The sequence below is a fragment of the Herpailurus yagouaroundi genome, unplaced genomic scaffold, assembly GCF_014898765.1.
Source record: "Herpailurus yagouaroundi ecotype Mexico unplaced genomic scaffold, PumYag 28, whole genome shotgun sequence".
Lineage (NCBI taxonomy): Eukaryota > Metazoa > Chordata > Mammalia > Carnivora > Felidae > Herpailurus > Herpailurus yagouaroundi.
In genome coordinates, this window is record NW_024412376.1 from 14,750,209 (window position 1) to 14,774,618 (window position 24,410).

The 24,410-nt window shown below is 49.2% G+C and overlaps 1 protein-coding gene across 3 annotated transcripts in view; it reads left to right on the top strand.

Moving 5' to 3' along the window:
* The window catches only part of GATA4 (GATA binding protein 4), an 83,047-nt gene that overhangs the window by 19,142 nt on the left and 39,495 nt on the right, over positions 1–24,410 (top strand). For 2 of the 3 annotated variants that reach the window (XM_040469957.1, XM_040469976.1), the window contains exons 1-2: positions 10,681–10,782; positions 14,502–15,627. In XM_040469957.1, coding sequence (XP_040325891.1) covers positions 15,012–15,627 — 616 coding nt within the window. In that variant the 5' untranslated portion in view covers positions 10,681–10,782; positions 14,502–15,011. Of the gene's footprint in view, positions 1–10,680; positions 10,783–14,501; positions 15,628–24,410 lie in introns of those variants that run through there. The other variant, XM_040469966.1, reaches the window with a different exon arrangement.

Here is a 24,410-nt window from a genome sequence, read left to right on the forward strand (position 1 = left end):
GATGGTAGAAACTAGAGCCCACATCGCCTGACCCGGACTCCCAGCCCAGGTGCCGCCGGCCACAGTGCAACTCTGCAGGAGCCATGACCCGTATGCATGTGGGACTTCCAATGTATGAAATGGGGGAAGTCGTGCATGTTCTGAGTTTCGTTTGCCTGTCAGTGCAGGAACTATGCAGGGTCCTCACAATCCCTGCTCCCAAGCGAGGCCACCGCATCCCTAGGTCCGCAAAGAGAATAGTTAACGAGGCAAAAGTATGGGGAGTGGGAGACACCTACACATACAAATAATATAGTTCCTTGAATCCATTTACTTCCTCCTCCCACCTACCCTTCCCCGCCCCCCCCCCCCCGCAAGGAGTTGACATGGTTTCTCTTCATGCATTCATCTATTTCCAGAACTTTCTCCCCGTTGCCTGTTTGCTGGACTCTTTCTCACTGATCTGAATAGTTTGAGTGTAGAGACTTCGTTGTGTTCCTCCTTATATCTCTCCAAAGTTTGCAGGGTGCCTGGCACATAGTATGTATTCAATAAATGTTTGATCTATGAATTTCAACACTTGTGAGAGAACTTAAATAATTCCAGTTCAGAAGACATCAAGGCTGAAAGAACTATCAGATCATGGTGTTCCTTTCATAAGAGGGAGACTGGTCCACAACCCTGTCCTTGATTTACCTAAGGCTTCCCGGGGGGGGGGGGGGGGGTAAAGTCGATGCTTGGTGATTCCCAGGGTTCCCTTCCTTTTTTTTCATTGCCTGCCATCATGCTCTCCTAGTTGTGATCCCTGCGCCCTTTTCACTTCTTTCCTTGCCTTCCCACCTTTTGGTTCTTCCGCTGATTAATTAGCAAGCTCTCCAAGGATGGGGATGAGAGTAACAGGGAAATCCACAAAACCAAACTGTTTGCTCTGGTTCTAATAGGAAACAAAATATTTTGTGGGGGTTTGTTCTGTTTTTCTATATTATGGTGTTATGATGGTGTTGTTGGTTTTTTAATTCAAGTGAAAAGGATAAGATTAAAGCCCATGGCAATGGGTGTCTGTTAACCTTAACATTATTCATTTTCCCTCCTTGACCACAGTGCTTTGACTGTAGTTGGAAACAAGGATATTATCCACAGCTCTGGGAAAGGATAGAAATCAAGACACACACTTTTATTGAGCAGGAAATGTAGCAGAGCCGTTCTATGGCCGAGGTAATCAGTGGCATTTGGGTTCCCCTGTGATGTCCACTAGACTATGATTTCTGTAAATACAGGTACAAAGTGTGGTTTTATCTGGCACCGGGCACTCTTTCTTCCCATTACCATCCACCCGATGGTTGCCAATCCATGTGCACATCATAAACTGCAGCTAAGTGTAATGAAAATTGATGTGAGAGTCAGAGTCAAAACAACTTAACCCGCAGAGCTGTTGTGAGGGTTGACTACAATCATGTGCAGGAAAGGCCGCGGTCCAGCAAATGCTTTCCCTTTAGTCCATTCAGAAATACAGCCCTCCTCTCGGGGGTACACTCAATTTTTCAAGGCCAGGCCTTGGCTTCCTCTTGCCTCGTGGGACTAGCTGGAGGAAACCCAGTCTGCCTGGGGAGACCGGGTTCTGGTCAGCTGGGTCGCTGCATCCTCCACTGCCAGCAGGTTGCCTGGGAAGTGACTTTGAAATTTCTGAGCTTCTGATGACTGGCTCCAGGACTCTTGGGATGAGAGAACAGACTAACCCATCCTCATGCACCACCCTCCTTGCAGCCCACTGTGAAAACTGAGTGCAAGTGTGGGACATGTAGGAACCAGGCACTGGAACTGCCATAGCATTTCCCGCGGATCTGGAGGAAGGATGAGCAATAGGGAGGACCAGCCTTGGAAACTGGATCCTTTTGAAAGAGATGCAAGGCTTTCTTTTGTATATAAATCACTCTTCTGAAGTGTTTCAGGTGGGAGTTGAACATGTACCAGGGATGTGGCGTCTCGCTAAGGACTGGGGATGGCTGCACGCACAGGGGTGGGGGGGGGGGGGAGGGCAGGGAGAGAGATAAAATAAGGGCTGAAGAATCTTATCCTACCCCAGCCATACTGTTTCCCCCCTGCTTTTCGAGAAAACTAATTTATTGAGATGAAGTTTACTTCCAGTAAATTTATCCTTTTTAGTGTACAGTTCTTTGAGTTTTGACAAACACACAAATGGTGTAACTACTCCCACAATCAAAATATAGAACAGTTCCAGCACTCCCCAAAATTCCCTTCTCCCCTTTTGTAGCCACCTCTTCCTCACCCCCCTGCCCCTGGCAACAACCACTGATCTGTTTTCTGTCCCTATGGTTTTGCCGGTGTGACTGTGCCATATGAATGGATTCATTTAGTCTTTTGAGTCTGGCCTCTTTCGTGCAGCCCCAGTGCCCGAGATTCACTCATGTCGCTGCATGTGTTTGCATCTCATTGTCTTTTGTTCCCGAGTAGTATTCTGTTGTGTGGCTACATATCCCTGTATCTATTCCCCAGTTCAGGATCATTTGTGTGATTTCAAGTTTGGATCAGTCATGTATACAACTGTAGGGCTTGAAGATCCCAGCAATCCTCTTTTACAGATTAAAGACTAACTTGAATTTAGCCGTTCTTATCCTGAAGCATACTGGGAACAATACATCTGCTCAGGAGCCACGTTCAACAAGTTTGGGGTGAGGATGTCAGAGTCCCTAACAATAGTGGCATATGGAGGGGTGGGGTGGGGGAGGAAGAGAGCAGAAAATAAAGAAATGAATGAATAAATCTGGCGAGGAATGAGTGTGTGCTAACTACTGAAGCAGGGAGGGGTTGGGGAAGGGGAGAGACAGGGGATGAAAATTTAGGGCTTTTGAAGTGGACTAAAGACATTTCTCACATGGTGATTGAGAAACTGATCACTTTTGATTGATGAGGCTCTGTCTTATACTATCTGCTCTCAGCCTTCTGCCTTATCCCCACCACACCCCCCCAAGCAGAGTGGGACTTCTCCAGAGACTTTGTAAGGGGGTGGGTGGGAGATTCGTTCCCCTCACCAGGGAAAGGCTCCAGCTCCTCACGTGAGGTGGTAGGAGATGGCCGAGGGAGGATGGGAGGTTAGCAGAGACTCCTGGGGTTAGCTCTGCACCTCCAAGAGTGAAAAGCTCCCCTTCTTCTAGGTGCTGATTATTCCATTTCACTCAGACCTTTGCTTCTTGCTCTGTCTCCCTGTAGTTTCTTGTCCTGTGGCAATTTGCTGTTTATTAGTGCTTTATTAGAGGGCCTGGGGCTGTGGAAGAAAGCAAACTTTAAGTCTAGAGCACCTGTGTCTTCCAACCAAACTCACAGATAGCAAATGAATGGGGGGGGGGGGAGGTTGAAACTGGTTGAAAAGACACGGAATGCCAAGGATCTTCCAGTCTTCATACTCTCTCAGGTCAGAGTATAGTACATACCCTTGGAGGGAAATAGATCGGTGTAGTTACTGCAAGCTGCATGCCTCTGCTTTCCTCCTGCTGTTGCAAGAAACCAATTATTTCCAAACAATGAGTACCTCCAAGCCCAAACGGGTGTTACAAGAATGAACAGAGCACTCTCTATGGGCACCTGCTACAACTGTGGGTTGGTGGCACGTAAAGCCACGTTACTGTCCTTTACAGGGAAGCCCAGGCCTGTCTGGAGTGGGTCCTCACAGGCGTGAAGGACCTCAAGGCGTCCAGCAGCCAGTACCCCCAGCCGCCCCCGCCCCGCCCCCCACCCCTGCCGCTGTTTTCGCACTTGGGCTTCGCGCTTCCTTGACACTTTCCTGTCTCTCGCTCTGCCGCGCCAGGTCGCGGCGCCTGCCTGGGCGTCTTCTCCAACTCCGGGTCACCTCGGGCTCCGTGGCCAGGGGAAGGGTGCAGGGGCTGACGGAGGAGGGGGCAGCCTGTGCGGAAACGCACCCGAGCTGGCGATCGGAACATCACGTCTCTGGTGGCCTCACAAGTCCCCCGATATGTGCGTCGGGGTCTGACAACTGGCAGCGCTCCAGCCGCTGGTGTCCTCGTCACCACCACTGCCCTCCCTGGCAGCTGGGCGGGGGATGGGAGTGGGGGGGGCGGGGTAAGCCCTCGACTCCGGATTGACCTCGTCCCTATCTGGTCCCTCTCCTCCGATTGAGCCCTGGCGCTTTCCTTCCCATTTCTCTTGCTGGCTTTTTCTCGAGCTGTCTCTATTTCTGTCGCCAGGTCTCTTGATTCCTATTTCATCTTCTTTCTCTAGATTTGTGCTTTTCTCTCCCATCTTCCCCTCCCTCTTTTCTCTGGTCTCCGTCTTTAATTCCTCTCTGCTCTCTCTGCGTGTCTATTCCCTGCTGTTTTTCCCATAACGCTCCACCATTAATACTCAATATATTTGACTTTTTTATTGTCTGTCTTCCTCTTCTAGAATGTAATCTCCTGGAAACAGAGTTTTCTCTATTTTGTTCCATGCCGAATCCGAGTGCCGGGAAAGTTCCTGGCACAGAGTAGGTGCTCAATGAATATGGAAAGGAGGAAGGGAGGAATGCACGAGTGATCCCGTCCCTCTCCGGCTTGCTAAGGCCCCTCTCACTCTCAGTTGCTGCCCCCTACTTTTTCTCTGTCTTCCCTTGTCTACCTCCCCCCCCCTTCTCTCCTTTCTCCTGTTTCTGACTCTCTCCATAGCCCCCCTTCATTTTTTTCTGGGTCCTAGTGTCTGCCTGGCTCTCTCCATCTTTTCCGGAGTTGTGGGTCTGGGCCCTCCGTGCTCCGGAGACGGTGCACCGGGCACCCTTGTCCGTCTTTGCTCTTTGTTCCGGGGAGTCCCGAGGCCTCCCTTGCCAATCGCCACGGCCTCAGTGCCTAATCGGGTTCTTCAGTTTAACTCAACTTCCAAAATCCTGACTGCGCTCCGCGCCCGGAAATCCCTTCTTCCTGCAGATTCCGGAGTCCAGGGACTCCGGGGTTTCCCTAGGGGCAGCCTAGATTTGGGCAGATTTGTAGTTGGCCCGGGTGGGGCTCAGCGTTGCAGATAAATGCTCTCCAGTAACCCAGACTGTGCTACTCTCTTGGTGTCCAGCCTGGACCTCAGTGAGTTACTTTGTAAACTGGTGGTGACCCTGGGCACCTACTATGTGCCCGGGGACACATTCCTCTTTGAGGGGAGTGCTCCATTCTCCAACTGCCAGCAGCCCTGGGAGATGCCACTGCAATCCCTTTTGTAGTTTTAATCATTCAACAAACATTTATTGAGCAACTACTGTGTGCCAGCCACAGTCGCGGCCCTCATGGAGCTTACCTTATGGGGTGTGTGTGGGGAGGGCTGTGTATAACCAACCACAGATAAATGAATTTATAACTCCAGGGAACATAAGGCCTGTGGATAAAGCAAATTAATATTTTATGTATTCCAAGAACATCTATGGAGTTCTTGTTATGGACTCAGTGTTGTCAGCACTGTAGTTTCTAAAAGTCTCTGCCAGGGAGGGAAGGGGGAGGACCCACAAGTGAACATATTGAGGCCCATGTCACCAAGAGAGATCCCAGAGGTGACAGTTTTGGTCCCCAAAGGGTAGAGGCCCTCCCCTCAGCTCAGAGTCTGCAGGCAAGGAGTCTCCATGGAGCTTGGACAGTGGGTACAGGAAGCTCCCGTTTGCTGCTGTTTTCATAAGGTTCTTGGGTGAGGAGGGAGAGAAGGAGCCAGGCTGGGAAGGGGGAAAGGGGCCTGTGCGAAGGCGTCAGCGTGGCCGCAGTGAGTTGAATGATCCGGGATCCGCAGCCTGCTGGCCCAAGTGCCCCGACTTTCGGGCGCCGCAGAGACTGGGTTTCAGTTCTGCCCTCTGCGGCCCCGGGACCTAAGGAGTGCCCTCCCCATTTAAAAAGTCGCTGGCATCCTTCCCGAATTTAATGAAAATGTGGGGCCTCATTTTTGTTTTTCTTTCTCTTCCCACGGGCTCTTAGGTTATGAGACACGACCTGCTTTGTTTTAAATTGATTTTAATTTTTAAGTGTTGGGCGTATTCATTAAAGCAAATTTAGAAATATTTGAAAAACAAAATGCAGGTTTAAAAAAGTTTCATTATAGATATAAACTCAATATTAACTAGAGTGGAAAAAAGAACTAAGACTCAGGAATCTAGATTCAAGACCTGCTGCGGAGCACACAGTCTTTGCCACCTGGGACAGGTGTCTTAACCTCTCCGGTCTCTGAGTTCCTGTTCCTATGAGACGGTAACACCTTCTCTTCCGCCCTCTCGCTCGTCGATGTTGTTTCCTCAAGAGAAAAAAAATGAAATCTGGGAGCGTTCTATAATCTTGAAATGACCATAAAATATTAGGAGCTGTGCCAAAAACTCCAATCCTCACAGCCCGAAGCACCAACGAGGCGTTCGCCACGGTCTGTGAGCGACATCGTGGCTTCACTTCACAACACCGAATAGTATTTTTAAAAACAAGACAGAATCGGAAAGCGTTGCTGCCTTTGCTCTGTTACATCTGCCAGCGGGTGATGATCACTTCCTGGGGTGCAGAGCTCGGTTCCCGGTGGGAGGGGGCAAGGGTCTCTAGGTCCCCGACGCCCTTCCCTCCCCGCCCCTCACAAAGAATTCTAGGTGTGGAACACCGGGCTCTAGGAGGGAAAGAAGGTCTCTGTAGCTTTGCAGCTTAATTCGTTCTGCGTGTTTGCATCAGCGGGAACGGCCCTGCTCCGCAATTTGGTTCTCCCAGCTCCAACCGCTTGTGGGGGCGTGGGTTTGCCCTGGGAGCAAGGTGGGCCACACGAGCAAGGCCCGGAAGTCGCAGAGGGAGGAGGAAACGTGTGGACCCGGTGGGGGAATTCGAGGGCCCTGTGGGAACCGGAGCCAGCCTACGTTCAGTGCGGGTCACTTTGCATGTCTTGTCATGAGCCCTGGCGCTCTAGTCCATAAGAAGCCTCTACATCTGGGAGGGATTCGTTATAAAGGGCGAGGGGAGACTCCTGTCGCCTCTCTGGTTCTCTCTCCCTATGGGGGTCTCTTGTTCCGATTAGAAGACTTTGGGGGCCCCGTGTTTCTTCAGACACGGTTGGTTTTCGGGTGCTGTCCGCGGAGGCTGATGGCCGCAGGTTGCCAAACGGCGTTACTAACCCAAATCTGAGATTGTGGCACCTGAGGTTGCGCTCCGTTTGAAATAAGCTGGCTCGGCTCCGGCTAGGAAATCCGGTTACCCCGTGAGGGTAGACCCTCGCTGGTGTCACCGTGAATTCCATCGCCCAGTTTATTAACCCTTTTGTTCAGGGAACTAGAGTTCAGCTTCCTCTGTACACTATGTCCAAACACAACTGTGTCTCTACCAGGGTTTGGACCAGCTCACGTCCAGGAGACCTTAGTGGAGCAAGAAAATGCAATCTATTCTTGTGTCCTGGGGAGATTAAAAAAATTTCTTTTAATTTACATTCATTTATTTTTGAGAAACAGAGTGTGAGCAGGGGAGGGGCAAAGAGAAAGGGAGACGCAATCTGAAGCGGGCTCCAGGCTCCTAGCTGTCAGCACAGAGCCTACTCGGGGCTCAAACCCACGAACCCACGAACAGTGAGATCATGACCTGAGCCGGAGTCGGACGCTTAACCGACTGAGCCATCCAGGGGCCCCGGGGAGACTTTTGTTTGTTTGTTTTTAAGAGCGCAGTACATCTAAATAATTCTTATTTGTCTAAAATCTCAGGACTTGACTCTTCATTAGACCCAGGCCCTTAGTAAAAAAAAATTTTGCAGTGTCAAATTTTCCCTCTTGACTATGGGAAAGAAAAGAAAAGAGAACGTGAGTGGTGTTGGGCCACCATCCCAGGCCAGCCCAGGGACATGTCCTTAAAAATAGCCAAGACTCCGAACCTCAAAGCACCCCCTCCCCTTCCCAGCGGCCTCCTGAGCGAGAGAGAAGCCTGGGAACTTAGCGGCAGCCGATAAACCTCCTCCAGCCGGCGGGCCAGCGAGGCCTTGAAATGCTCCCCGCTCCTGGCAACGCGCAGCGGCCGGCCGCGGGGGCTCCCGCCTTGTCCTAGAGAGGGGAGAGGGAGGGGGCCGGACGAAAATGGAGGCAGGGAAAGAGGCAAAATGAAACACCCCCAAAGGAACAGACCGCTAGCCAACCACCTTCTGGGCGGTCCTTGAGCTGAGCCCTTTGGGGAGAAAATTTGGGGCGCCGGGCCCAGAGAAAAAGGCCACCGGAAAGAGACACAAACTTCTCCATCCCAGGCGCATTCTTAGAATCAAGGAATCTTTCAAGATTCCCAGACCTCAGCCCACCTGAAGAGCGCCAGCGGGGTGGGGGGGGGGGGGCGTGGGTAAAAGAGCTCTGTCATGTCCCTTGTCAGAAGATTCGCCCCCACCCTGCCCCCAAAGCCGTGAATCCGGGGTTCCTAGCAAGCGAGCGCTTAAGAAAAGCAGGCTCTTCTATCTAGGGTCTCACAACAGCCACAAAGAGCAGGCAGGGCCTGTTGTGCACCCTTCCTGCCCTCCCCCCACCCCCAGGAGGAGACTGAAGGTCCGAGAGGTCTGGTGTGGGGGCAGTGATGTGGGAGGCTCGCCCCTGGGCACCCAGCTAATGTGAAACTCAGCACACATCCTGCGCTGCTGGAAGAAGTCTGCCTAGGAGTGGCCTGCGTCCTTGGCTTTGGTGAGGGCGCTTGGATGGCCACTCCACCAGACGCTAAGCCCCAAGCCCAAGGCTTGTTGCTAAGAAAATTCACTGCCCAGGCCGAAGGCTCGGCGCTGAGGACCGCGTGTGGAAGGCAGCTCTGAGACCTAAGGCATCGCGGGAGCCACAAATCCCCACTGAGAAAAGAAAGGCTAGAACAACTTGCCGCTCGACTAGCCCAGACTTTTAACTCTCCAGAAAGCCCTCATAGGCCAATGGGGATGTTGTTTCAGACTGCGCAGAGATCGAGCACCCTTCTCCACCATTCGGCTGAATATGCGTGCGCCCGCCGAGTGTCCTCCCCCAAACCGCCTCTCCCCAGCTCCAGCCTCCGGGGTCCTCAGAACACCCTCCCTCTTAAGTTCCTAGACACCTGGGATCTGCTGCGCCAAATTCTGCAGAGGCGCTGGCGAGGAGTTGAGGGAAGCTGGAGAAGGGTCTCTAAACACACCGCCCTAAGCTTCCGGGGCTCGAAGGGTCCTGGGCCAGCAGCTCCTAGGGGTGGGACGGGGAGGCGTGGGTGCGTCCAGCCGTAGCGCAGACCTTACGTCGCTCCGCCGGGCGCCTCAGTTTTCTCTCCTAGGCTCTGGCACCTCTGGACCTCCGAACGTTGAGCTCAGGAAAGAGAACTCCCCGCGCAGCCGCGCTCAGTCCTTCCTCCGGGATTTTCCTGAGAATCCCCACGAGTTGGCCACGATCCCTGTGGGGTTTTCCTTCCAATCAGCCCTGCGTCCTACTCTCGTCCTCAGTGCTCAGGTTGCCCTCGCGCAGGCCAGGAATCCACCACTGATTACCAACAGCTGAAGCTGGCGTAGCCCCTTACCCTTCCTTCTCAGCCGCACAAGTTTCGTGTAGGATGGTACCCCGGCCCCCTCCCGACCCCTCTAATCTGGTATGAAAAACCTGCTCTAGGGAAGGAAACTCGGCCTTAGTGGGGCGGGGTGGGGGGAGTTTAACCGAAAGGGTGAGAGCCACCGGCCGGGTGTTATCTGGGGCTGAAGGCTGCGGTAATCGATGGGTTATTTTTACGCGGTAATAGGGCCCTGTGATTGCTCTATTAACCTTTAGACCTGTCTGAGGGACTCTCCGGCTCGCAGCCCCGCTGCGCTGGGGCCTCTAGGCACTGACGCCGACTACAGACTCAGGCCTGCCACCCTCCCCGCCCCCAGTCCTAGGGAGGGGGCTGAGGAGCCTTGGAAGAGCCCTCTCGGCTGGGAAAGCCTGCTCCCGCTGGACTGCCAAGCCTCCCAGGACCCCGCCACGTCCCTAGGATTGGTGCAGCGGCGCCGAAAGCTGCTGGGAAAACGGAAAGATCTGAAGGGAGGAGGCCACAGGAGATGGGAAGCGTCGCCAGGAAGGGGTGCACGTTTTGCATAAATACATAAAACTGAGGGCTGGAGGGCCGCCTTGCGGACTCCCCAGGCTGCTGGGAAGGCGGAAGGGAAACTTCGGTCTCTGCGCTCTGACTTGAGTGGGCCAGTCCCAGGTTTGGTGTCTTTTCCACCGGCACTTCGGGGCTAGCAGGAACCCCACTATCCACTACCTCCTGGAGACTCGCAGCTAGCCGGGCACCCCTGGTAACCCTGTGCTCCGCAGCCGGTCAGGGGTCTCGCCCAAAAAGGTCACCTTCCCGTCTATCAGCGCCGCCCCTTGACTCGCGAGTCCTGGGCCGGGGCTGGACCAGGACCACCGGGAGGCGGGGTGGGGGGTGGGGTGGAGGGAGGAGGTAGGAGAGGGGACTCCTGAATAAAGCTGACCCTGGGCAAAACTGCAAAGCGGCTTGACCTCTGGCAGGGCGGTGGGTGAAGCCCTGCGCCCCGACCGGTGGCACTTTAGCATTTTCCGAGATCCGAGCGCCTGGACTTTGCCTGCTGGGGGAGTTTTTTGAACAGCCCCGAAGCCCGGCGCCGAGCGGAGGTGCAGCCTCTACGGCGCACCCCCGCCCCCCGCCCTTGCACGTGACTCCCACAGGCCAGTCAGCGCTCGGGAGCTGGAGCGCAGGGGCGAGGGGACTAGCGCCGGGAGGTGGGGGACTCGGAGGCGGCCGGCACAGTGGCCGCGAGAGGCACCGCCGCTGCCAAAGCTCCCGGGGCGCTCAGGGGAGCGTGCGCCGGCCCTCCAGGAAGCTCAAGTCCCGCCAGGTACTGCGTTTTCTGTCTTCTCCTTGCTCTTTCCCACCGTTTGAGAAACCCAGAGCTCCTCCGCGCTTGTTTGCCTGGGAAAGGAGACGTTGATCACTCCCTCCTCCCCAAACTGGCCAAAGCCCGCTTAACTTTTTGCTTTGGCTTAACAGCTTCTTTAAAGCAAAGTTGAGATTTGCGGGGAAAGCGGAGAGGGATATTCGAAGTGCTTTTTGATTTTGTGTGTGTGTGTGTGTGTGTGTGTGTGTGTGTGTGTGTGTGTGTGTGAACTTGAACGTTTTTAATCCCTGCCCCAGCGTATATATTCTCCAGCCCTTGTTTGCACCTCCCCAGGCCAGGGCCTGGATGGTGATGATGGCCGTGCGGAATCACACTGATCAACTGACCCGGGACAGGTCGCACGGAGGGACTCAGGCGAGGAGTGTCGCCGGTCGGTGACTCCGGGGACTCAGAGCGGCTGTGGGAGGCTGCGTAACTGGGCCTTGGGCCCCGGGGAGACTCTTCGAAGCCGGGAATGGCTACTGAGCGCCCGGACGTTTTATGCCCTTCTGGCCAGCCTTCTAGCCTTCCTGACTGGGGTCCAGAGAGTCAGAACGCCACCCACGAAGCTAACAACCCCACCCACCCACACTGCTTCTGGGTAAAAGTAGCTGAGGGCCGGAACCCGGGAGGAAGGCAGTGACGTTCCTCCGCTGGCCACGGTTAGCTGCCCCGATCCACAGTATTATGTCCCTTGGCTTTGGGTTGGGGGTCCTTCAGGTAGGAGGAGGATGCCCGGATGGTGAACTGCCACCAGGTTGAGGGAACGAGGAGGCCTTTCGGTTGGGAAGCAGGGTGGAGGACCCAAGGCTGGAGGGATTTGGGGCCGCACGGACGGCTTTTCGGGGAAGGTTGGGGAAGCGCCGAAGGCAAGTATTTCCTGTGTTTCTCAGAAATGGAATGGACAGCCAAGAGCAGGTTTCAGGCTTTTAAAGTAGGGTTTCATTTGGGATAACGGAGTGGTGCCTCCTCCCCCCCTAAACTTCTGAGTCTCCACGTTCCACAGCAGCGGACAGCTATATTACTGCTGGCTAGTGTGTGCGTTCGTGTGTGACAGTTTTCTGCGCAGCAGGCCGAGAGTGAAGGCGAGAGGCTGAGCCCAAAGAGCAGGAGTGACCTGTAAATAAACACAGACATTAGGGCAAGTTTTCAGAAATAGATCGGAAAAGGGCCGTGGGCTAAATTACGAAAAAAGCATCTCCTATTTGGTCTGTGAATTGGAGGTGAACTGAAATGAGTGATCTGGAGGAGAGGGAAAAACTGAGGATCAGGCCTGAGTCCCCATGATGAGACCAGATCTCTTCTGCCATTCTCAGTAGCTCTCTCTGCTTCCTCCACGGTCAGACGCCTGAACCGAGGCTTAATAACAGAAGCAAGCAGAATGATTTCTTGTCTTTTCAGAAAGGTGTAGAGGGGTATTTTCTCCACCTTCTATTGTTCAGTAATCCAATGCCCAGGTAATGTACCAGCCATTTTAAAAAGGCCGAGAATTTAGTAAAGATGAGTGTTAGATTTATGGCATTTTTAGCATTTACATTTTAAAGCTGGTAAATTAGCATCTGTGTGTAAGTTGGCTTGCAAAATTATAAATCTTCCTTCTCTGCAGTTATGTGAGAAAAAAGTATGATGTTATGCATTAGAACTACGGAAGTTGAGTATTACAGAAAATACAATGAAATAGGTGAACTATTTTATTTAAAAATTAAATACTGAATATTTTATCAAGGTAAGCCTATGTGTTTACTTATTGAAGCGCACAGATTCCTAGAAGGTACTAACTTTTTGCCTTCATTTTCAAAGAGTGAAGTTGGTGATTTCAGATAAAAATTTTTTTGTAATATTTTAGTTTTAAGTAATCTCTATACCCAACTGTGGGGCTCGAGCTCACAACCCTGAGATCATGAGTTGCATGCTCTACTGACCGAGCCAGCCATGTGCCCCTCAGATCAAATTTTTTGTATCTACCCTCTAGCCAAACTTCTTCCTGGAAGGAAATGTCCAACAAACCAATAATTTATTGTATAGTTTTGAAAGCAAATGATAAACCATCTAGAAGTTGACATGTGATTATAGAATACAGTTCTATTAACTCCATTATCATTAGTGATGTTGCAAAGATGGTTAAAAGCATTATATACGTATATTAGATGTAGTGTAGATTAGATTTTCAGAATTTTTTACAATAATTAAGATGACCATTCATTATAGTATGATTATATCTGAGGCATTGTCTTATGGTACATTAGAAATATGTAATAATAATAACAATAGCCAACAATTATATAGAACTTTGTACTTGTTATAAGTTTTATAAAACCCTATTATACTTGTTTTACATATATTAGTTTACAATCCTTACAGTCCTCACCATGACTCCACAAGATAGGTGCCTTTAACATTTGCATTTTTGCAAATGAGGAAACTGAGGCACAGAAGTTAAGTAATGTGTCTAAAGTCATTTGTTCAGTAAGTGACAGCCTGGGTTTAGTATAATAAAGGTCAGTTGATGTTTTTGTAATTCTGTGGCAGTGAAAAAGAAACCAGTGTTAAAAAGTGGCTGTCTCTTAAGGAGACAAGCGGGAATGTAGTGGTCAGCCTCAAATCCCTGGAGACCCACGGATTCTGTCCCCCAGCTCCTTTAATTGTACTTTGATCTTTGGCAAGTTTCAAAACTTTACGATGCTTCAGTTCCCTCTTTTGTAAAATGAGGAGACACACTTTTATTTGAGGAGCTGTGGAGAAAAAAAAAGACCTGAGACAGAGCAGGTGCTTCAGAACACTGAGCTCTTATTTTATCAGAAAAATTGCCTAAGAAAATAGAAACACAGGATACAAGGGCATAACCAAACCCTACGAACTGTTCTTCCCCTTCAGTTTGTCATTGACGTTATGATTTCCCTCCACGGGTGGACCAGTGATTCTATATGGGAAAAAACCCATTCAGTGAATCTGAATGGTCCAGTGAGTAGTTCCACAAAGTGAACTTGTACATTTCCCTCACTATTCTGGTTTTAATATCCAATCTGCAGAATCACTAAAATATAACTATTTGCCAGAAACAAATGTCTTGTCTGATTTGACTTCCATATGGTATAGTGTGTGGATGGATAAGAGATTTCACAATCCTTTTCACAGAGATTTAGCAGACACTATGCTCATGTGTAAACATTTAGACTCTACCCCTAGTTTTAATAAAAAGATTACAAACAAAATTTTCTTAGGTTGCTGGTTTTTTTAAAAGTTTGTCATTGTGTTTCATGGGCAATCTAAAGTTTTTTCATGGCCAGGGACGCTTAGGGTTGGGTGGGGGAACAAAGATGAGCGATATTTCTTGGGTCCCAGGCATTCTGGCGAAAACTGAAATCCTTAAACTTATCTGTGACAAGGGTCTTTCCTGACAAGCAATACCAAAAAAAATTGACTAGGTCACAGTCAATAATTACATGTCTAATAACCGTGAAGCCCCACTTCTCTAAGGCTCCCCTCCCTAGGCTTCCCTGGGGCAGTCAGACCCCACGGGCTGAGAAAAACAAAGACGGCAGCTTCCTTAGGAACTTCGTGGCCTCCAAGGCTGCGCGCCGAAAGTGGCGATTTCTTTGGTTTGCGGTGCGGGAGAAGCAGCCGAGCACAAGGAAAGTGGGCTCCGGGTGAACTTGTGTCCCTTTTTGTCGTTCTTCTAGGACCGCGGCTGCGGCGAGGAGGACGGGAGCCAACCCAACCCTCCGCATCGGAGCCAGCCTACGGCACCCAGAGCCGGAGTCTACGGGTGTCCTGAAGAGGGTGCGCAGCCACGGCCGCCGGCGTGACCCGAAGGCCCGTGCCCCATACCGGCGCCCAGGCACTACCCCTTGTCTTCTGCCACTCGTGTAGGCGCTCAGGACCTCTAGTCCCTGGGGTAGATTCCGCCCCTTCTCCAGCACCTCCGGGAAGAACCAAAAGTTCAATTTGGGATTTTCCTGTAAACAAGAGCCTAGAGTGTTTTTGCTCGATGCTGGATTTAATACGAATATATTTTTGAGGGATTTGCATTTTTACTTTTGATTTTGGATCTTCATTTACGTGACAGCCGTCACCTGTACATTATTGTTGTTGTTGTGGTTATTATTATTATTATTATTACTCTCTCCCCGCCTTGCGCCTTGACTCGCGAGTGAGAGAGAGGACTCGGAGGCGGAGAGCTCCCAGAGGCCATGTACCAGAGCTTGGCCATGGCCGCCAACCACGGCCCCCCTCCCGGGGCCTACGAGGCGGGTGGCCCTGGCGCCTTCATGCACAGCGCGGGCGCTGCCTCCTCTCCCGTCTACGTGCCCACGCCGCGGGTGCCCTCCTCGGTGCTGGGCCTGTCCTATCTCCAGGGCGGAGGCGGGAGCGCCGCGTCCGGAGCCACCTCTGGCGGCAGCTCCGGCGGAGCCCCGGCGGGCGCCGGGCCCGGAACCCAGCAGAGCAGCCCGGGCTGGAGCCAGGCGGGGGCCGAGGGAGCGGCCTACACGCCCCCGCCTGTGTCCCCGCGCTTCTCCTTCCCGGGAACCACCGGGTCCCTGGCTGCCGCCGCCGCCGCCGCCGCCGCCCGGGAAGCCGCGGCCTACAGCAGTGGTGGCGGAGCGGCGGGCGCGGGCCTCCCCGGCCGCGAGCAGTACGGGCGTGCGGGCTTCGCAGGCTCCTACTCCAGCCCCTACCCAGCCTACATGGCCGACGTGGGCGCGTCCTGGGCCGCGGCCGCCGCCGCCTCCGCCGGTCCCTTCGACAGCCCGGTGTTGCATAGCCTGCCCGGCAGGGCCAACCCCGCCGCTCGACACCCGAACCTCGGTGAGTACTGAGCGCGAGTACCCGGGCCCGTTGGCTTCCGGAACAGGCTGTCCCGAACACTGCTTGGGGGCGTTTAATTTTCCGCAAGTGTGCGTATGGTGGGGAGCGGTGGGGAGGGGCAGGATGCGTGAGTTTCCAAGGAAAGCAAACTGGAAAACAAGCTGGCGGCCGCGGCACGTTGGTGGTGGTGAAGGTCGCAGCCCCAAGAAGCCCATATTCTGTTAGGTGAGGGCAGGCCTGCTTCCTAAATGCTTTTCTGAACGAGAGAGGACTGCAGGGTGCAGGGTCTGAGTGTGTCCCCAAGCAGCCCCGACGTCGGGTATGTCTGTGCGCCGTAGGTGAGCGCTGGCGGCCGACACGCTCCATGAAGAGCTGGGAGGAGCAGCCCCGGCAGCCCTTGATGGACAGCACTAGCGGTCGCGGGGTTTCTGTTCGCATTTCCTCTCGGCCCTCCCTTAGGGTCCTCAGCAGGGAACTGATTACATTGGCTAGGGCCCAAGATCTTCTGGGCCATTTGGCGGCCCAGTTGGAAGATCCTTCGGAGTGGCAGATGATTTTCCTGTCGGGATTTCACACCTGGAACAAAGGAGGGACTGGAGCAGCGGAGATGGGTTGAACGGAGGCTAGCACCTTGTGGGTGCCTCGGGGCCACGGCGTTCTGTGCGCTTATTGTGCACTACGCTGGTATGCCGCCGCACTTGTGAGGGGTGCACTGAAAGCGCATGCCTGGTCAGCGTCCAGGAACTCGGGAAGCGCAGAGGGGCTTCTTTGAAAGACCTGACTTAAATGGACACTTTGCAGCAGCTTCCATAAGTGGAGCGTCCTCTTGTTCGGAGGGCCGGGGTTAGAAATAATCTAACGGGCACGACTGAATATTTCCTGTGAATGTCAGACCCGGCAAGGACGGCAAGCCTGTGCTACCCCGCTCCGATTTACAGTTGAACAAAATGAAGCCTGAGAAAGGGTCCGGGTGCTTTGCGCTGGGAGAGAAAAGGAAGTGGCAACCACTAGTTCAAAATGGAAAAACAAAACAAAACAAAAAACACCTCTGGTCTTGTCGAATTTCAGGAAGGGACAGGATGGGGTTGGTTGGAGATGGCTTCTGGGGGGGGGGGGGTGAAGTCCAGACCCAAGAAACAAAGTTAACGTTTACTGACTACCTACTAAGTGCTAAATCTTTTCGCATTTGTTCTCACTTTGAAGAGTAAAGCCTGTCCCTCCCAGGTTTCCAGTCTTAAGCTGGCTCCCGGCTTTGAAGAGTTTTTTAAATTATCCTCTGACCCTGGGTGGCCAGGGAAGGTCCCCAGGGGGGTGCAGCCAAATACACATCCCAGGTAAACTGATTAACCGTGGAAGTGGCGCCGGGGCTGGGTCTATAGCTCCTAGTTTCCCCCTCCCCCTCTCAGGGGAGCTAGACGGCACCCCCTGGGGTAGGAGGGGCAACTGGCTCCGGAGCCTTTCGCGAGGCCCGGAGTGAGATAGCTGGCCTGAAGTATCTCCATACAATGGCAGCTCGAGGTGGGCGTGTTGGGGAGGGGGTGGGGCGCTGTGGCCCCGCGTTCTCGGAACTCTTGCGTTCTCACTGAAACTCTAAGAGCGCACTGTACCCACTGTATGCTAGCCAGTTTGACAATAAATTATATTAGAAATAAATAAAACTTTCTTTAGAACTTATGTTTTAAAACAGGGAGAAATGGTCCCTCCCCATAGTTCTGCTTTTTGAACTTGTGGGAGGGAGTGGAGAGGTTGCTTTCTAACCCCTATCACCTGGAGTCAAAAGACAAAAATGGAGGATGCTTTTCTGATCAGGAGAGTTACAACCGCAACAATGTTAAAAATACACACACACACACACACACACACACACACACACACACACACAATGTGTGAATGCACACAGTACTTAAATTCTAAAATGTAACCCATACCAGCTAGGAGAGTGCTGAAATCAGTAATGTTTCCCAAATTAAAGGATCAACAAATGGTAAGCTGACCTCCACGGAGCACCTCATCATGGAGAAGTGTGGCCTGTCTTCCCAGTACTCTGCTCTGTGCCATTGGTTCAGGAGGTCCTACCTGAAGACAGCCCTTGGGTCTGGCCTAGCAGCTGGATTGGCTCGCCTGGACAGAGCCAAGTGTGTTAAATGGTCAAGTCAGGAAAGCTTCCCTGTTATCTTTGTGAGGGAACATGAGGCATGCAGAGCATGTTGGCATGCACGTCTTCCGCGTGTTCTGCAGGTGGCACTTACATAAAAGCCAGCTAAGTTAAAAGCAGTGCATGTAAATAAATATGCTTTTTATATATGCCCCTCCTATCACATGGACCCTCCTGTAAATGCCTGGTAGCTGTCTCAAGGACCAACACTGGCACATTAGCTGATGCTGAGTGATAGGAGCATGGTGATAAGTGATTACTGATTCCATGAGATTTATTGAGAGCTTGCTGTATGGAGCTGCCATTGGACTCTCAAACGGTAATACAGTGTGGTGGTATGGGACAGGCAAGCCTGGATTCCATTCCAGGTACCCTTGTGATCCTGGGCAAGTTACTTACCTCTCAGTTTCCTCTCTTGTTCTGTAAAATGTGATAATCATAACTGCTTTCAGTGTTGTCTTAAATTCGAAAAATAAGGCAGTGTTTGTGAAGTAGTTGGTTTTGGCTCCTCATAAGTGATGGCTATTTTATCAAATAGCTACTCACTATCATGTAGAGGGATGTATTTTTCTGATTTTCTTAGGACTGAGGGGTTTCCCAGGACTTGGGATTTTTAGTGCTAAACCTAGGACAGTCCCCAATAAATGGGGATGGTTGGTCACCCTAAAGACATGAAAATGGGTAAATGACCCAGTTACATGCTGCAGGAATGAGCTGAGAGAAAAGGAGAGAAGACAGAAGTGGTTCTTTCTTCTGTCTAGGAATCTGGAAGTCTTCACCCAAGTGGTGTCATCTGCATTTGGTCTGGAAGGGTAAGTAGGAGTTTGCCAGGAAAAGCCAGGCACCTGCTTTTTGAAAAAAAGGAAAAAAGTTATACCCTCATTTGCCATCACATTTTGTGGTACCAAGAAATGACCCAACACAGCTTGGTTTTTGTGTAAATAATATATTTACGACCAGAGGTAAAACCACAGAGACTAACTCACTCTTCACCTCAGAAACTGCTTTCAATTTCAATGAAGAGAACTAAGAGAACAGCTTTATTTTTTTCATGAGGTATTAATTGCCTCAGTTTTAACAAGAGTTAGTATCTTATGTTGGTTACTGGAAAAGACAAAAATCAAGGTGATGAAAGCTACCAAGGGCCTCAATAAAGACCTGCACTTAGGTTGAAAGGAATTATTCTGCCTTGACGGCAATGTATATGAACTTCAATTCATTCCAAGTTCAATATGAACCTGACCCTGAAACAACTGTTGAAATCATTAATGAGGCTGCATTAATGGAATTATGTGACCTTACTGAGGGCAGGTACAGAGTCTTACTCATATTTAAGTGCCAGGCACATGCTGAGCACTTGGCAAATATTTATTTGAGTAGAGATCTAGGAGGTACTCACCACAGTACTCGGCCCAGGTCAACACACACACACACACACACACACACACACTCGGCCCAGGTCAACACACACACACACACACACACACACACACACACACACACACACACACACACTGCTTCAGAGGTCCATTGGAGAGCCTCTGGGTACAGTGAGCAGGGTGGGAGAGGGTTCTGCAACCCTTGTGACCACCTGCGTGCTCCCCCCCCCCAGAACTGTTTAGGGAGGAGAAGTCACAGGGTGGTTGAGAGAGAGAAAAGGACCGTGTAAAAATACCTAAAAGGTACTTTAACATTTAAAGGCCTTTTATTTAACGTTGTGTTCCTCCAGGCGAGCGGACATTAGGTTTGGCAAGAACACTTTTTCACACGTGATTGTAGTTGTTGAAATGGAATATGGAATCTGGAATATAACTTATCTTAATAACACCCCCTGGGCACTGAAAGGGCTTAAGGAGGTATGGTGTTGCCATCTGCCAGTGGAGCTGGGCAGGGAATTTCTTGCATTTCAAGGGCTAGGGTCCATTGTTTGTGTGCACGTGAAATGGCTAGAGCAGGTAAGATGACTGTCTCCTTTTAAAGAACCCAATGAGGGTAGTTACGCAGGTGTATCAATTTTTCAAAACTCATGATGGAAATTTACTATTAAAATGAGCATGGGGGCGCCCAGCTGGCTCAATGGGAAGAGTCTGTGACTCTTGATCTTGGGGTTGTGGGTTTCAACCCCTTGTGCATTGCAGAGGTTGTTTAAAAATAAAATCTTTAAAATAAAAAAGCAGGAGTACTTTTTTGTATGTACATTATACCACAATAAAGTTGACTTTTATATTAATGCTTGCAAATATTTAAGGCAGAAAGGAGACAATGGGAATTATGTGTAAATATGCGATGAAGTAAATAGCATTGTGGTAGATGTTACTGGAAAGCTGTGAAAATATGTTTTATTATGAAATAATTCCTTTGGGTAATAAAGAAACAAGCAATTATAATATTATCAAAGGATCTCAAAATTGTTAAATAATTTTAAGGGTTAAAAAAATAACACAGTGAAAAAATGTATATCACCCAGTGTTACCTGAATGGTTTCTTTAAAAGCTTTGCCTCATTTGTGGTGTTTCGAGAGTTTGTTTATGATATAGATTGGTAGGAAACTCTAAAGTGTTTTCTGGATCTTCTGGGGACTGCTTATCAATTAAGCCAGTTTCTTTCAGAGCCAGTTCATTTATGTAGGGAACTTTGTGAGATCAACTCTTAAGTAGCTTGTTTGGCCACAGAATGATTTGTCAGTCTTTGAGAAAACCAAAGTTGTTTAACTTTCCGGTTACCACCCTGAGCAGAGTTGGGGCTGGTCTGTGGTGCTAGATTGAGAACCAATTAAATGGGGAAGGTGTGTGTGGGGTGGCCAGGGGTGTGTCACTGCTTCCAGTGAGATCTGTCACCTGCCCAATTGTGTCCCATCAAAAGGTCAGGCCACATTTGCTAGGCACTTTCTTTCTAAGCACTCAGGTGGAATGATGTACAGGAGACAGTTTTAGATAACACTTTCTTCTGTATCCTTTCCTTTTTTTTTTTTTTTAAACTCTAATGAGCTAAGAAAACAAACATGCTCAGAGGTGTAGGGAAACAGGAACTCTGATACCTGTGGGTGGGAGTGTAAATTGGTACAACCTTTCTGGAGAGCCCTTGATGGTATCCAACAAATTACAAAGTAGATACCCTTGACCCAGAAATTTAATTTCTAGGAATTTATTCTGCAAATGTACCGGCACAGTTATTATAGCCCTGTTTGTAATAACAGAAATTGGAAATAACCTAAATGTGCATTATCAGGGGAGTGTTTGTATACATACTGTATGTGCAAACAATAGGATATCACGTAGACTTTAAAAATTAGGAAATTCATTATGTAATGGTAACAGAGTTGTCTCCAAGAGAAGTACAGGGTATGTATATTGCATGTTACTTGTGTAAAAAAAAAAAAAAAAGAGAGAGAGAGTGGGGAAGAGGTGCCTGAGTGGCTTATTCAGTTAAGTGTCTGACTTTGGCTCAGGTCATGATCTCATGGTTTGTGGGTTTGAGCCCCACACTGGGCTCTGTGCTGACAGCTCAGTGCCTGAGCCTGTTTCATATTCTCTGTCTCCCTCTCACTCTACCCCTCCCCCCCCAATAAATAAACATTAAAAAGAGAAGAAAGGAGTGTATGCATTTGAACATAATTTAATTTATCTTTGGAAATATTTGCAAGGAGTTTGTAACGTCAATTGCCCATGGAAGGGATAACTTGGTAGGTGAAAGACAAGGGTGGGGAAAGCATTTTTACCACATATGCCTTAGAGCCTTTTGAATTTTTAACCAACATAACCACTTTTTAATAGTCACTTCTATGCTTCTTTATTAGCCATTTAAATAATAAGAAAATATATTTAAAATATAGGGAAGTTAAAAAAATATAGGGAGGTTAAGGTTAAGTTTCATTTTATTTTTTATTATTAAAAAATGTTTTAATGTTTATTTTTGGAGAGATAGAGAGACAGAACACGAGTGGGGGAGGAGCAGAGAGAGAGAGGGAGACACAGAATCCGAAGCAGGTTCCAGGCTCTGGCCTACCAGCACACAGCCCTATGTGAGGCTCGAACCCATGAACTGTGAGATCATCACCTGAGCCAAAGTCAGACGCTTAACGGACTGAGCCACCCAGGCACCCCTAGTTTTATTTCATTTTATTCTTTACCGTCTTAGCCATTTTTAAGTATACAGTTCAGCAGCGTTAAGTATATTCACATCATTGTGAAACAGGTTTTCAGTGAAAACACTTTTCATTTTGCAAAACTGAAACTCTAAACCAATTAAACAACAGCTTTCTATTTCCTCTTCCCCAGCCCCTGGTAACTGCCATTTTAGTTTTTGTCTGTATCAATTTGACTACTTTAGGTACCTCATATAAGTGAAATAATATAGTATTCATCTTTTCATGGTTGATTACACTTGGCATAATGTCCTCAAGGTTCATCCATGTTGTAACATGTCATATGGTTTCCTTCCTTTCTAATACTGAATGATGTATATATCACATTTTTCAATCCATTCATCCACCATGGACACTTGAGTTGTTTCCCTCACTTGTGAATAATGTTGCTGTGAATACTGATGTGAAAGTGAATCTTTTGAATTTTGAGCCATGTGAATATATTACCAATTAAAACATATTAAGCCAGCTATTAAAGAGACATACAGCATTCATGAATTAACTTCCTGAGAGTCTCTCTCCCTCTTTTTGTCTAAAACAGGGTTCTATATTTAGAGTTATGGATATCCAGGAAAAGTACTTTATAATATAAATTGTTTATTGAATTTAGCTTTTGGTTTTTGCTCATCCAACAGGAGATTGCTTTACTGAAGGGACAAAAAAAGCTTATTCCACTCTCAGTAATGTCTCTTGGTAGCAAATCTCAGCAATTGTCAGGTTGCTGGCCTTGGGGGCACATACATAGGTGCTCTTGGCTGGTATGGTAGTTCTCCCTCAGGTTATCTTGGGACTAGAACCAGAAACCACCTTGGCAGTGATAGGGATTATGTTAGAAAAATAAATTACCTTCCCCCCAGGCAAGGTAAGTCTTTTAACCAATTCTTTTCTGCCTGTCCTTTTAAGGAGATTGAGTTGTTATGTATTTAGAGCTGAAGCCAGTTGCAAATGTATGCTGCTTTTGTTTGCATACGGAAGAGGAAGGTGTGCTGGTTTTTCCACTGCCTTGCTCTTAGCAAAGGGCAATTCTTGCAGGCCTCTGGATACTGCTGCTTTAAGAATTTGAAGGGGCCTTTTTGACACCTGAAAAGTATTTGTCTGCTGGTGACTTTTTTGGTCTGCGTAAGTAAGACCTGAGTCTTAAGTAAGTCTTAAGTAAGTCGTAAGTAAGATCCTGAGTAAGGTGCAGGTGATAAAGCCCTCTCGTGGTTTGAGAATAGGTATCACTCTGTTCTATTGACCTTCCATGGACCATGACCTGGGCTCATGTAACACATTCCATGAAGGATTATTTAAACATTTTATTGGCTATCTATATAGCTATTTCTTTGTCTCCTTCTAAAGAAAGTAGAGAAGATAATATGAGTGGGATTATAATAGGAATGGCCTCTGATCTCTTTTAATTTGTACAAAATAAATTTACAAGTTTGGATACATTAATGTTTGGAAACTAGTTAACTTTTTAGGGACAGTAGCTTATGTCTTGTGCTACATATATGCCTGTAATCTTGCACTATATAAATGCAATTTATGGATAGTGAGTTGGACCCTTTATCAAGGGTAAATGGGGAAGTTGTGATAGGGACTTTTAAGTCCTTGAGAGGGCAGACATAATCTCCATTTTGCAGAAGAGGTAACTGATCCTCAGAAAAATGAAGTAATCTGCCCAAGTTCCCCGTGGTAGTAAGCAACAGTTCTGGCTTAGAATTCAGGTAAGTCCCACTTCCAGGACTTCCATGTTTTCCTTTCATTTACCTCTTGCATTTGCCAAGATGAGGGTGCTTATCCCTTCAGGACGAGAAGGTGTGTTGTGTTTGAAGGACTCCGATGTTAGTATTTTCTGTTACTTGGTCTCCCCCTGCTCCCTCTCCCCAGTGTAGTTTTTCCTCAGTGCTTCTCCAGGTACAACATCTTCTCTAGTGGCTTTCCATCTCATTCTGATACAGCCCACCTTGCACTTGGGGAGTGTTAGGAACCCCTGCCTTGCATCAACTTCCTTTTCAGGCTCCTGATTCTCTTGTGCAGAGAACTGAAGAGACATTTCCCAGAATTCAGACCCTCCAAACTAGAGGATTCTCCTATTCTGGGGCAGGAGTGGGGATTGCTGGCTGCAAAAGAAGAGCAAAACCATATGGCTTTCTCAAAAATCCTTCCCCTTTTAGGGGAACCATCTCCAGAACCATCTCCATATTCCCTTTTCTCTGAAGATTCAAATGTATTTGTGGTAGGAGCAGAGAAAGGACAGGAGAAAAGCACTATAGTAATTATGCTTTTAGTGAAGATGAGAATAGGGGATAGGGGGATGGATGAGGACAGTGAATAAAACCTCAGGCTGGAAGAGCCCCATGGAGTTGGGCTGAGCTGAACACAGAAGCCGCCAGTGGAAGCTTTCTCATTTCTGGCAGGGGGCCTATGGTTTTATCTATTACTGCTCTGTAATCAGAATTGAGCCAGGATATTCAAGCCTCTTATCTGAATGAAGGGAAT